General features: G+C 27.8%; 1 protein-coding gene across 1 annotated transcript in view; it reads right to left on the reverse strand.

Moving 5' to 3' along the window:
• Positions 1–1,369: 1,369 nt before the first annotated feature.
• Positions 1,370–14,378, reverse strand: part of LOC142329197 (neural-cadherin-like) — a 238,817-nt gene continuing 225,808 nt past the window's right edge. Inside the window, exons 22-26 of the mRNA XM_075373595.1 lie at positions 11,993–12,182; positions 10,637–10,878; positions 7,229–7,420; positions 3,500–3,646; positions 1,370–1,496 (exon numbers count right to left, since the gene is read on the reverse strand). Coding sequence (XP_075229710.1) covers positions 1,390–1,496; positions 3,500–3,646; positions 7,229–7,420; positions 10,637–10,878; positions 11,993–12,182 — 878 coding nt within the window. The 3' untranslated portion in view covers positions 1,370–1,389. The remainder of the gene's footprint in view (positions 1,497–3,499; positions 3,647–7,228; positions 7,421–10,636; positions 10,879–11,992; positions 12,183–14,378) is intronic.

Raw genomic sequence — 14,378 nt, forward strand, 5'->3', positions numbered from 1 at the left:
TCTGTATTATATACTATCATACGAATTGAAGACAAGACAGATGGAATAGAGCAGAGGGTGATATAATTCATTTGGTATCTGTGTAAAGAAAATGGAATCAAGGATAAGGAAAGAAAAACTGTAGATTTGCCAAAGGTATTTACCCTCTTGTCTACAATCAGGATCTTTACATTCCTGTCCCAGGATCAAGGTAGTTTATTGTCTTACCCAGGACCAGTAACAGCATAATTTCTCTTAACTGGATTTGGAATACTAACTTTTAGGTGAACTTTGTTGGTGGAATTCAATCAATGATCTGGTAATAAAATTAACTCAATTAGTGGCCATTTCTGGAATTGGACAAGAGCAACTTTAACAACTGGTTTTACAGCCTGTAATGAGGCTACGTAATCTTAAAATACAAAAATAAAAATGTCTTTCTCTTAGAAATTTTAATTACCAATATTCTTATGGCTAAAAAATTTAACTTTACATATTATTATGATCCATTTTTAGGAGATAAATAAAATACATAAAAATTAAAAATCCAAAAATATATATATGAAATTGTGCTTTATAATTGTTATCTGTTTCAAAATAAAGTAAATTATAAACTACTACCATTATAAAATGAACATTAATAATTGGATATTATAAACAAGCCACTTTTAAAATATGCAAATTTTCCATTTGTAAAGTCTCCTGACCTAACTGGCATAGCTTCATTCAACTGTGTTAATGGGCCTACCTACAAACAGTTACTATTAATAATTAAGTACACACACCATTAATAACAGTGCTATACACTGAGTAAGGTACTTTCTCTTAGCTCTGAAAAAATACCACAGAAAAAAGTTCCTGTATTTTAAAAGTTAATCATATAATGTTTAATAGTTTTAATTTGTTATGTTTTATGATGCTGTTTAAGAAAATGCATTATTGAAATAAATTCAAAACAAGAATAATACTAAGACATGTTAAATAGCATTAAAAAAATTAATTTACAATACAAAAACTTAAAACGAAAGAAGAATTTCTGCCAGTTACGTGATATGATGCTAAATCTTATAATATAGTCCAAGACCATAAACAATAATTAACATGATATATATTATAATATATTTCTTATAAAGCAATACATTAAGAAAATTAATTAATAATAAAGCAAATAGAAATTACAGTTCATTATTTATATATATATATATATATATATATATATATACATATAAATATCAAATTTTAATTAAACAGTTTAAATATTTACATTCAAAAAAATTAGTATAGTATTTAAATATTACTGAACACTTTTTACAACCAGTATAAAATTATAACAAGTTACTTAATATAAGTTATAACATATGAGTAGTATTATATGGTAATAATCACAGATCAACATTATAGTGTGCTTTCTCATCTTTTCTCGACTTCACTCACTTTATCTCCTGATAAACTAGCTAACTTAAAAAATTTTGGTCCAAGATCACTGAAGTAAGTTGTGTTTTGGCTGGCTTCAAAATCTGTTAAACAAAAAAAAAATTATATAAAAATAATATTCTAGCAAAGTGGTTAATGTAACATAACGTTAAGTATGTTGTTAATGATCAGCTGTTGTGTTATATTGTAAAACACATTCAGTTACAATATATCCACTAATTAGAATTAAATGATAATATTGCTGGTATCAAGATTAATGGCATTATCTAAAGACTGGTAATTCTGAGATTGAATATCAACTAACTATTATACAAGTCATAAATTATAAAAATGCACCTGCCCACTAAACTTGTTGGGTACATGGACAAGACCATCAAAAAAGACATACATAAGAAAAGCAAAATCTCATTAAAAAAAAAATAGAAAATATTTTTCATTATTTTAATAGATAACAAGCATGCATATACATAGAATCCCAACAATCAGTAACACATCATTTAATCATTTAATCTACAGTACGTTTAATCATCCTACATATAACACATATATGCAGCATATTCACATGAGAAATCACACTAACAATTAATATGAATCATTCTTATTACGCACACCTCATGTCATCTGAAAAATAAAATAAATAACCTAAATTTATTTAGCTCATATAAATGGTTATAAGCTCACATTTGAAGCTTAAACATAATTTAAGCCTAATGCTTGTCTATGAGATTTTTTAGAGTACCAATGACACTGGAATTAGTGCATCATCTCAGGTAAAACATTTAAAAGTAAATAAGGATCACACAAGTGTCGAAAAAAAATAAATAAAATAAAAATTCTTAGGATTGATTCAGGAATTTAGGATCTTTTTGAATGACCTTGTATATCATATTCTTAATTCATTGATAAAATCAATGACACAATAAGATTTATTTTATGGTTCTTTAAATCAGTAAATAAAAGCATATTGCACTTATGGATAATAATTATGTTGCAAGTAAATAAACTTGTGCTCGGCATCATTTTTAAAATAACTTCACTACCTTATAAAACAAGTAATTTTAATGAAGAAATATACATGTTCAAGGCGATTGAAGCCCGGCAAGCTGGAGCGGGAAGGTAGTGTCCACATCCATGTCCAGCGGCTCCCTCGATGGGCTGGCCAGGCCTGCTGCTCCGACAGAGATCTTGGCATTCACCAGGAGGTCCCACATTGAGGCGGCTAGGGAACTTCTTCAGTCTTCTTCTTTTTCTTCTTGGTCTTCTTCAGGTGGTGGTCAATAATGAATTGAAAATTTACTCTCGTGCATGCTCTTTTACAGGAACCTGAGAGTGGTGGGCCTGCAGCACCACTACAGTGGGAGAACTGCGCTGTGGGAGTGATGCTTGTATCAGTCCGTAAGTATACTGTGCGCCAGCTCACATCGTTGCTACCATGTTCGCCCACTAATATTAAATTAGGCATGCATGTGGTAACAAAAGATACAATTAATTTGTCAAACATAGTATTCTACTGAATTATTTCATCATATTTAACTGGAAAATTTCTCTTGTATCAGTATTTTCTGTTTCCATACTATTAAAAAAAATGAAAATTTTCTAAATAGTTTTTGTCAACTCATTCTAAATTTTCATTAACTTTTGTAATAGATAAAAAAATTAATTTTATTTGCTATGCAATTTGCCTCTTTTTTCAACTCTCGCCTTTCATTTATTCAGATTATCATTTTTTTCTTTCATTATGTGTAACAAGTCTTAATTAGAGGATGTACACTTCATTGGCACAGTTAATGTTTTTGTTACCAAATTTATCATTATATCCAGAAAAATAGCTTATAATGTTGTTCTCATTATTTTTACTTAACTTTCTAAAAATGAGATTTAGTAAAATAAAAATGTTTTTTTCCTGTAATTGAAGAGTTTTTAGCAGCATATTATATTAAGAGAATTGGTATGTTCCATCTTTATTTAAAGCAGCTGCTTCAATTATTCAGTGATTATTTGGTAAATGGCATTAATTATTATAAAAGTTTTAAATTAAATAAAACTTTAAATAAAATAGTATTAAAATAATATAATAAAAAATTACCTGTTGTTAATGATGAAAGAGATCCAGCTGCAGTGCTACCACCTTCATAAGCATAATTTCTTAAATCATCAAATGGAGGCGCACTTGGGTCAGCATCTACTTCTTCTTTATGATTTATTATTGTCGTACCCAGCTCTAAAGGCTGCACTGCTCATAAAAAGAAACAAATCATTTAATTTCACAATCAATAAAATAACAATTTATTAATAACCTAAAAAAAGGGCCTATGGCCCACTGTGAAAATATATAATGAAACATAAACCATGTAACATGATTTTGTTAAATGTTTTTGTAACTAAATAACATTCATGAATTTAGAGTACTAACAACAAAGACTTTTACAATGAAAAGTTTCAAAATCAAAACAGTCTTAGCTGTTTCTTCAGTTGTGATTTTTTAATACAGCTCTAACCCCAACGTTTTCCTTTTTTGTCACCAAAATATAAATATAATTTAAAATAAATATTTATATGCACGATGCTTACAGTTTCAATAATTTAAAAAAAATGCAACACAATGAAAAAATAACAAAAAGAATTGCAATTAATTTTCTGTATTTTTTCCAACACAAAAAAGGAATTTTCCAAAATATTGTAGCAAAATTTTTGTAATATTATTCATTCACTTGATCTGAATCATTCAGTTCAAACCCAGCTCACACAGAGGCAGGGGTCACAGTTCACAGTTCATTATTAAGATTCATTAAATTTTTTGCTTTGATTTAAAATAAAAATGTGAGTACATACAGCAAACAAACCAAGAAACCATGATTCTTTTTTTAGAAAGACAATTAATATTATTGTTTATTTAATTAATAATTGTAGGAAACAACTTCTTAATTTCAGTTTTTCCCAATTTTAAGATGCCATCTCATAGCTTATGTGGAGTTATTATTCTTTGTTACATTTATAAAACTATATACTTCAAAAAACAAGCCACAGTAATGGATAAAGGACACCTATACTGGATAAAACCACATTAAGTCTCATGAAAATAGGTAAAGAAAATGAAGTTGTGTTATATGCATCACTAAATTAAGTCAAATGGACCTATTAAATAAACAAACAATACCAATAACTGTGATGACAAATAAAAACAACAAATTAGTTAATTATGTGCCTAAAATATTAACTAGTTAAACATTAAACAAGAATGCCAAAGTTTTAATTTCTAAAACTGCTTGAGCAAAAAATTTATTGAAATGTTTCTATCACTTATCATTTTAAAGCCCAGAATTATTTCTTTATGACTGATAAATTAGTTAAAAAAGTAGTTTTGATAATTAATCAGATTTTAATCTGATTCACTATATTCTCTTTACAAAATACCAAAATTATAAAGGTTTTTTTTGCAGTATAAATTATAAAACAGAATGTTATTATATTTACAAGTTATAAATACTTATTTCACAGAATAACAAGGTTATATAACTTAAAACTGTAGTAAAAAAGTTTGTAGAATGCTCTAAGTTAGTCATTCCCTTAGACCTTTTCATTATTCATTCATTCATCACTAAGTCTAAAACAGAATAGAAGCAGTATATACACTTTCACAATAGAAAGGAGTGCTTTATGTAATCTGTCTCAGTCTTTCTAATGCCTATGATGCATGTAAAGCTCTAAAATATAAGAAACACCAATTAAATTTCCTTTCTTCAAGACAATGAAGCTCAATGTATAGCCAGTATCTATGGTGAACAAAGTAAAGAGTCCCTTGTAGGAGTGAATATAACCATCATTTTCACGGGCTTATCATGCCGATATGCGATTGTATATTCAGTTCACTGAAGAAAATAATAAGAAACCATCTCACTGATATTTGTTGTTCTTGAAGACAGGTAAGTATTTTTTTTTATGATTTATGATTTACAACAGATGCTTATAACCATTATGCTGATCTCTGCGGAGCATCTTATCTCTGTCTTTCATCCAGAAAGTTCTGGGTTTGAATCCTGCTCTGGATTAGAATCTTCCATACGTTACAAAATTCATCTTTCATAAGTGACTGTAATTGGATGGTTAGCCTGTACTTGCTAAAATAAAACTAAATATTATGGTAGTGGCATTTAGTACACTTTATCACTCACAGAAAATGATTAAAAATGTATTTTTCCCAGAATTGAACGTAAACGTTAATGAAACGCCATCATGGATTATAATGTTGATAGTATTATACCAAAATTTTATGATTATAAAATATGAGATTATTTAATAAATCATATTTTATTTACCATATGATTTTATGAAAATAAACTAGTACTTTCATTTTTCATGTGATTCAAAGCATTACATTTTTGTATTCAGTTTCATTTATTTTTAAAACTTATTATAATTTTTTTATAAAAAAGTGTTATTTATAAATCTTTTATAAGTAATACTTATCCATTAATTGTATTTAAATACAGTATTTTATTATAATGGTATACTGTTTTAATATTTGGAAAATTACATCATTATTAGTAAATGAACTTGAAAATATAATAATAAAACAGAGTTCACCATAGAATGGTCTCCTTAGACCATTCTATCCTTATTATCTATCCATCCTTAGACCATTTTTACTTCTGATTTTTAATTATTATTATTTCTATAATAATATTTAATGTAAAAACATTTACATTGTTTATTAAATAAAACATAACATTGTTTATTTGCATAAAAAATGTTTATTTTTAAATAATAATTGAAAGAATAATAATAATAATTATTATTATTAATATTCTTTCATTATAATGTTTATTTTATTGAAAAAAAAAAAATATTTGCCTCTGATAACTAACTGAATGTGTTGAAATTTTGTTTTCAGATGAACTTGAGTGGTGTGGAACACGACCAACACAACTTTGAATGTCTTGTGTCCAAAAAATGTGTAAGAATTGAGTAATCTGAAACTAATTCTTTTGATAATTTAGAAATGTGATTTCAAAAAGACTTTTCTAGCACAACAGCACAGATAAACTTTAAACATAAACTATAAACAGCACAGTCTGACAGGCCTTTAACTACCAAAAATGAAATTCACCTAAAGGCCTGTCAGACTGTTCATCCCTCTTAACACAACACTTTTACAGCAATTTATAAAACATCGTAGACTTGTATTCAACACATACAATCCCTATTGACCATCAATTATTTTACATGTTTTTACATGTTTCATCAAGTTTTTGACAAAATCTGATACAGATTAATTGATCTCTTTTTCTAGTGTGATTAAAACAACAACATGTAAAACTTCATACATCTAAAAATAACACTACTAAAAGCAAACCGAATTAGCTGAGGATGTGTAGCTCTGCTAGGTTCTGACATTAATCACTGCCCACTCATATGTGACATTGTTTGGTTCCAGACTACAGCACCAGTTATATATTTCGATCTATCCTCATGCTACACATATACAGTTATATATTTTTTAAACTTTTGCTAAGATTATAGTCATTATTTTTTTAAGTTTTGTTTATTATTAAAGACTATCATTGTTAATCTTTTATTAGATCTAAGTACTATATTGTTAGAGACTTTCTGGTTTTCTCTAAATTTGAATTGTTTTAATACTACAATTGTTTCTTGTTAATTATTATTATATATGTTTATTCTGTTTGTCACATTAAGAGATTAATAAATATTAACTTATTTCTACTGAAGGTAAATAAAATTACAATACTTGTAATTACTGATAGAAATAATTATTGTTATGAAATTAATAAAAATAAATTAATAATTAACTGACATTGTATCAATTCTGTTGCATCTGTTAACTGTTTTGTACATCTTTGTAACTTTACTGAAGCTGTCATATCTTCTTCCCCTTCTCCATCATCATTATATTTTATAATATTTTCTCTGACATCAACATCAGGACCAGGATATTTTAAGTGGCCATCTCTTCTTCGGCTACACATTACTAAAAGTAATGCGACAACTGGATAGAAAAAGAAAAAGTCCAAAAATTATACATTTACTCAAGAATTTCAAACAGCTAGCAAGAAATACTATTATTGCCTTATCAGTTTCAACACAATATAAATATAAATAAGAAAGTAAAAATTTAGAAATAGTGTACGGCTCTAGCAATTATTTATGATCTTTTTTAGATACGAAGTAGATGCTGACACTATTCATTGATATCTGTATGTGTATATGCATTTATAAAGTTTTACCTATACAGAAACCATACTCATTCATAATTCAACAAGTTCATGTTTTGTTGTTTAGCTGATTTATAAATTATTTATATTTTGTGAAGAAAAATGGTAAAAATTCATTAACATGAATATCCATTTGCCATCACTACTGATAAGGTGTCCTGTGATGAAGTAGAACCATAGTTGAAACCCTGTTAAAGAAGTTGTTTAACTGAATTTGAATTCCCATAATAAATTTTAATCGTTAGGATCCAATTATCAGACTTATATAAAAAGTGGTTCACCTGAGACCACACCATACAAACTGTTAAATTTTAACCGAGAAAAACAGATGTTTTTCTCATTATAATATTGAAAAATATTGTGTGTCATTATAATATTGAAAAACATAGCTTCATATTAAAGATACTGTAAAAACATACAATTTTTAGAAATACATTGACAAGGAGACTGACACATGAGTCATAAAATATAATACAATTTAAAAAACCAGGTGCACATTACTGCAATGTAAAAATTGATCTTTTTAATGAAAAAAAATATATAAATATAGATTTCTCTGATTATATATCTTTCTCAACATTTACCTATTTCTTACCACAGAACATATCTTGTAATTAACGTACAATGGGCGTTAACAGAATCTATGTAATTTGACATTATTCTTTAATATAATATTCATTTCAGAATAAATTTTAAAACCTAATTTAGCTGCTCAGAACTGTTCAGTGTGTATGTTTATATGAATAATTTTTGATTATACATAGAAAATTTTCAGTTTGTATTTTGTATTTTAACTATCGACCAGTAGTTAAAGGCAAGACTGTTTATATATTTTTAATAAAATTTAACATATTTAATTTATTTTTTATGTACTGATACATGGCAGACTGACTTTTAGTTTACATGTAAAAAAAATATAGTTTTAATAGAAAAATGTTATTTTGTAATAAAAATCATTTCCAAATCGTTGTTAATATAACTTCTTATATTAGCTTGAAGAAATAACTTGAATAATTTTATTCAAGTTATTAACAAAGTTTTAAAATACAGTTGATACTGTATAAAATAAAAATAATATATAAAAATTTGATAAAAACAATAGGTAGACTAATCAAAATACTGCAGGTATATAGAATATAACAAGAATTCACTACATTTTTTTTTATTTAGTCATGAATGGTTAAAAGGCAATGCTTTTGTTTTAAGGTAAAACTTTTTTAAGGAAAATCAGAGTTATTTTGAGATAAAAAAACAAACAAAAAAAGCACCAAAACCAGGAGAAAAAACAATCAATTATGAAGTAAATATTATGGGGACAGTTGAAAAATAATACATACTTGCTAATAACTCTTAACAGAAAGAGATATTCAAATGAAACAAAAACGGTGTAAAAGTAAATTTCATCACCTACAAGAGGTTTCTTTTACTTTATAACATAGTCAAAATTTATAGCTATACATTTCTCTTCATCATAAACCAGTTTTCTCAACCTGTCAATGAACAAGCCCAATGGTCTTTTCTAAACATGAACTCATTGCATCCTTCTACTACATCCTTTCTTTTTTCTGTTTAGCCTCCAGGAATTACCATTCAGGTATTACTTCAAAGGATGAATGAGGATGATATCTATGAGTGTAAATGAAGTGTAGTCTTGTACAGTCTCAGTTCCGACCATTCCTGAGATGTGTGGTTAATTGAAACCCAACAACCAAAGAACACCGGTATCCATGGTCAAATCTGTATAAAAGTAACGCCTTTACTAGGACTTGAATGCTGGAACTCTCGACTTCCGATTTGGAAAGACACGTTCACCAGTAGTCCAACCCAGTGGGTTTCTACTACATCATCTGTGGTGAAATGATTGCACTTAAGCTCTCTCTTTAAATTTGGGAAGAAATGAAAATTAAAAATCACCAAATCCAGTGCGTATGGAGAGCATGGAATTAGTCTGAATTTTAAGTTCATATGAGCTTTTATGGTAATGTGAAATGTTTCTGACAAATCATTATCGTGCTGCAGGATTATCAGCTCAGTGCATTTATGAACAAGACTCACAAACCATTTAATCACTCTATGTACCATTTAAAATTCACAGTCATTCCAACTTATAGGTAACCCATATTAATGACTACAAATGTTGCTAGGGTTCACTTTTTGGTTGATAAAATTCAATGTTGTACATAATTATAAAAGCGTAAATGTAGTAGGAATCTCTATGTCATACTAACAACAAGAATGAGTTAAGAGAATTCAGTGCAGCTTGGCATGTTTGTACTGGAGGGGAATGTATACACAATATTGTTAAAATATACAAAATTAAATCCAATAAATGAAATAATGTTTATATTGGTAAAACCAATATATCATTTAAAAAGAGATTTGCAGAACATTACACAGTTAAAAAAACAAGAAAAAGAATTATAAAAAAAAAAAAGAGTTAGCTGATCGTTTTGTTGAGTGCAACAGTAATAATAATTTTGAAATGTTGGAGATTTTTGATAATAATACTTGATTAATATACTTGATTTTGAATATTACATTCAAAATTACGGTTAGCAATAATGACCATAGAACAAAGGAAAACACAACATTTTAAATATTACATCATTCCAGTACTGGACAGTAGAATTTGTTTATTCATCCATAATAAATTTCAAAATTTTCAAAAGAAAAATTCTAACAATTAACAAATCATAAATAACTGTTTTAATATAATTATAGAATTTAATAACAATTGAATAGGTGGGATCCTGCAAAAATCAATTCTAGGAATTATATGGTAAGTTTAACTTATCTACTTTATTTACTGGGTTTTGGTGGTTTATACTAATTTATTCTTACGCTTACTTCTTACTTTGGTGGTTTATTCTTACTCACACACACATGCATACAACTCCTATAAATTTTTATACAAATGATATTTAAATTACAGAGCAATATTTAATTTAAAACTTTTAACTTTAAATAATAAATATTGATGAGTTACTTACATGCAATAATAATAACTGAAACAAGAATAGTAAAGATAGCACCAGCTCCTAATTTTAAAGTCTGATTTTGATTTGAAAACTCACAATTATCACCCCAATGAGTAATAGGACAAATGCATCTGTAATGCAACTGTGAATCTTGATTTACACAGAGACCACCATTGAGACATGGTTGGTCTAGGCACTTATTTCTATCAACACAGCCTTTTCCATCCTGTGATATTGTTTGACCATTACCACACCTGAAACATTAAATATTGAATTGATTTATAAATACAAGAACTATAAAAAAAGGGCTAAGAGGAAACAGCTGTAATGCAGAATTTATGATTACTTACTGTATGAACTGTTTCATTCTTTCAAAATTTCAAAATTAAATAATTATGAAATTTATTTCTACCATTGTAGTTGCTTTATAAAATAGAAAAAAATCATTAATTTGTTTCAATAAAACAATTCATAGATTTTTTCCAGAAGGTGACAATTTAAATTCCATGTAAATTGATTCAGTAGCTTAAGAGTAAAATGCTTATATGGTCAGATAGGAAAACAAAGTTAACTATTTTACACTTACCACTTACTTATTTTATTTTACTTACATAACTTAGCTATTTGCATTTGCTATTGATGGACAAATGTTAACAATAAGTTATTAACTGCAATATAAATTGTTCATTTTATATTTTAGGAAGGATTAACAGGCCTGCCTTTACTAAATATGCACTTCAGCCGCTAAGCTTAATATGCAGCCACAAAAAGAAGTTCCAAGTTGGCCTATTTGCTGCTCCCTAATAGATTATACCAAGAATAGCTGTCCTTATTGTTGGAATTTTCAGGGTAGATCTAATGTCATCAGACCTACACCCAGAACCAAAAGTAGGGGAAAAAGTATCAAAAATATGTTAGGCACTCAAGGGAAAGCCCAGGCAGCAGGTAAAATCTAAAATCCCTTGGGAGATACTATCAGTTTTACAGAGATGGGAGAAGGATACTTCTGATCAATGATTTTCAGCTTTAAATATATGCTATCAAAAAATTCTTTTCCTCCAGAAATTAAACATATACTAAAGTGTAAGTTCAATGTTGTTAAAAATGTAACCTTGACTGTTCACAGAATTCTGCAATGTATGGAATTTCCAACTGACCTATAAACCAGCCATAACTCTACTGGAAGTGATATATTTAGGCTTGTTCAAATTAAAGAATTTTTCAGTATATGTTTATGCTGAAAATTCAAGGGGACCAAGAAAAGTTGTTAGAAAAATTTTATGAATTTAATATGAAAAGAAAAAACAACATACTACTGACAAAAAAAAAATGAAAGTTAAAATATATGCATCTACATAGAATTCTTACATGCATCCATAATCATTCCAGAGGTCTACACAATGGAAAGGCTCTGGACAATCAATATTAACACATGGTTTATTGGATGGACAATGTTGTTCAACATTGTGAGCTGTTGGGGCCTGAGCCCACTTAGTTCCATTGTTATGTGGTGGCAATGGAAGCAATCTACCTTCTAATCGTACATCATCTATGCAACCTGTAAAACAAAACAACTTTTGTTCAATAATCAACAATCTTCAAGAAAATATTTTTTTATCTAAATGTATTACATTTATTACATTTTATCTAAATGTATACACAAATGTATATTACATTTATGAAACATTTCTAAGAATTTTTTTCTCAAAGAATAAATTAGTTTCTTTTTATTATTCATTACTGTAATATAAGTCGTACAAAATACTTCTAGTTAAAAAATATTACAATATCAATAATTAATTATTGCCAAATAAGGTTCAGTTCTAATTACCAATTGGTTACTCTTGATAACACATGTCCACTATGCTGGAACAGAGCTATCAGTACCTTTAATGTGTCAGTTTGTTTTTAACAACTGCCAGTGACTTGGTGCACAATTTACCATATTGTTTATAAACATTAATCTTAGAAAGCACGTGAAATTAGAACTGAAAACATAATTTTAGTCAGCTATATACTTCTTTAATGGCTGAAAAAACACTTTCATTGCTAATCACAAATACAGAAGATAAAAAAGTAGCCATCAAATAGAAGTGCTAGACTGCAAGAATTTATTTAGCTGACATTTATGGTAGCTTGATTTATTCTTATTAACTAAAATTTTGATAAAATGCAGATTATCATTATACAAAACTTAAAAGTTTTATAATATAACAAACTTTTATGAAAAAGGGCATGATTTTATTGACAACAAATTTAAACAATAGCAGACTATAAATTTTTAAAAGTGAAGCATGGAAAAAATTTAATAACTTAAAATTTTATGAAAATTCTTATATGGAATGAACATATAGATCGCACATCAAAATACTGTAACCCAGTTATTGTTATCTTTCTTTTTCTGTTTAGCCTCTGCAACCTTTCTTTTTCCTGTTTAAGCCTCTGGTAATTAGCCTTTCAGATAATACTTCAGAGGATGATATGTATGAATGTAAATGAAGTGTAGTCTTGTACAGTCTCAGTTTGATCACTCCTGAAATGTGTGGTTAATTGAATCCCAACCACCAAAGAACACCGGTATCCACGATCTAGTATTCAAATCCGTGTAAAAATAACTGACTTTACTAGGACTTGAACTCTGGAATTCTTGACTTCCAAATCAGCTGATTTGGGAAGACATGTTCACAACTAGACCAACCCGGTGGGTTTAGCCTCTGGAACCACCATAAGGTATTACTTCGGAGGATGATTGAGGATGATATGTATGAATGTAAATGAACTGTATTCTTGTACAGTCTCAGGTTGAACATTTCTGACAGGTATGGTTAATTGAAATCCAACCACCAAAAAATACTGGTATCTACAGTCTAGTATTCAAATCTGTATAAAAGTAACTTTACTAAGATTTGAACCTTAGAACTCTCAACTTTGAAATAAGCTGATTAACAATATGAGTTCAACACTAGACCAACCTGATGGGTAGTTATTGTTATCTAATTTATATTAAAACATATCATCTTTTAACATAAAAGAAAGAAAAAATTAAGAGTAAAATACTTATAGAACAATGGTTAAAAATGTTGTGTACAGAACTTAACAATAAAAGAGGGAAATGACTATTCCAAAGAAAATGTGACTTTATATTCTATTAATAGTGGATATTTATATAATATTACATCAAGAAACTAATGGCAGGAGATTAATGAAATGAAAACGGATGATGCTAACAAGTGTGTGTGGTAGTAGATCCTTGATTTGCAACTGCTTATTATAATTACCAATTTACAACAATGCCTTTAATTTAGTAACACATAGAAAATGAATATTTATTGCTGATGCTTTATATGTCCTTGCAAATGCTATAGTACATTTTTTATTACCTCCCTTAAACAAAAATCATCCCTTACTCCTGTTGAAAGTGCTCTTTCATTCCACCATTGTTTTAACCATTTCAATGTATTTTAATAAAAGATTTTTTTTAACACAAATACAATTTTATAATCATGATTTAAAATTATAAAATTATCATTCTTTTTAGGAGATTACTTAATCTCCTAAGAGAACCTTTTTTTTATAATATTTTATTTTGAACACTTCAGTCAAATATTTCTGTTTTGTATCCATTCTGTGCAATGTACAGTTGTTAATTTACATTTTTGTTATTTTATATTTTTTGTAATTATTAACTTGTCAAAATTGATTAGTATAATTAATATATTTTCATTTGACTATATTTTTTAGTGATATACTGGTA

Source organism: Lycorma delicatula, chromosome 8 (genome assembly GCF_047948215.1).
Source record: "Lycorma delicatula isolate Av1 chromosome 8, ASM4794821v1, whole genome shotgun sequence".
In the NCBI taxonomy this organism is placed as follows: Eukaryota; Metazoa; Arthropoda; class Insecta; order Hemiptera; family Fulgoridae; genus Lycorma; species Lycorma delicatula.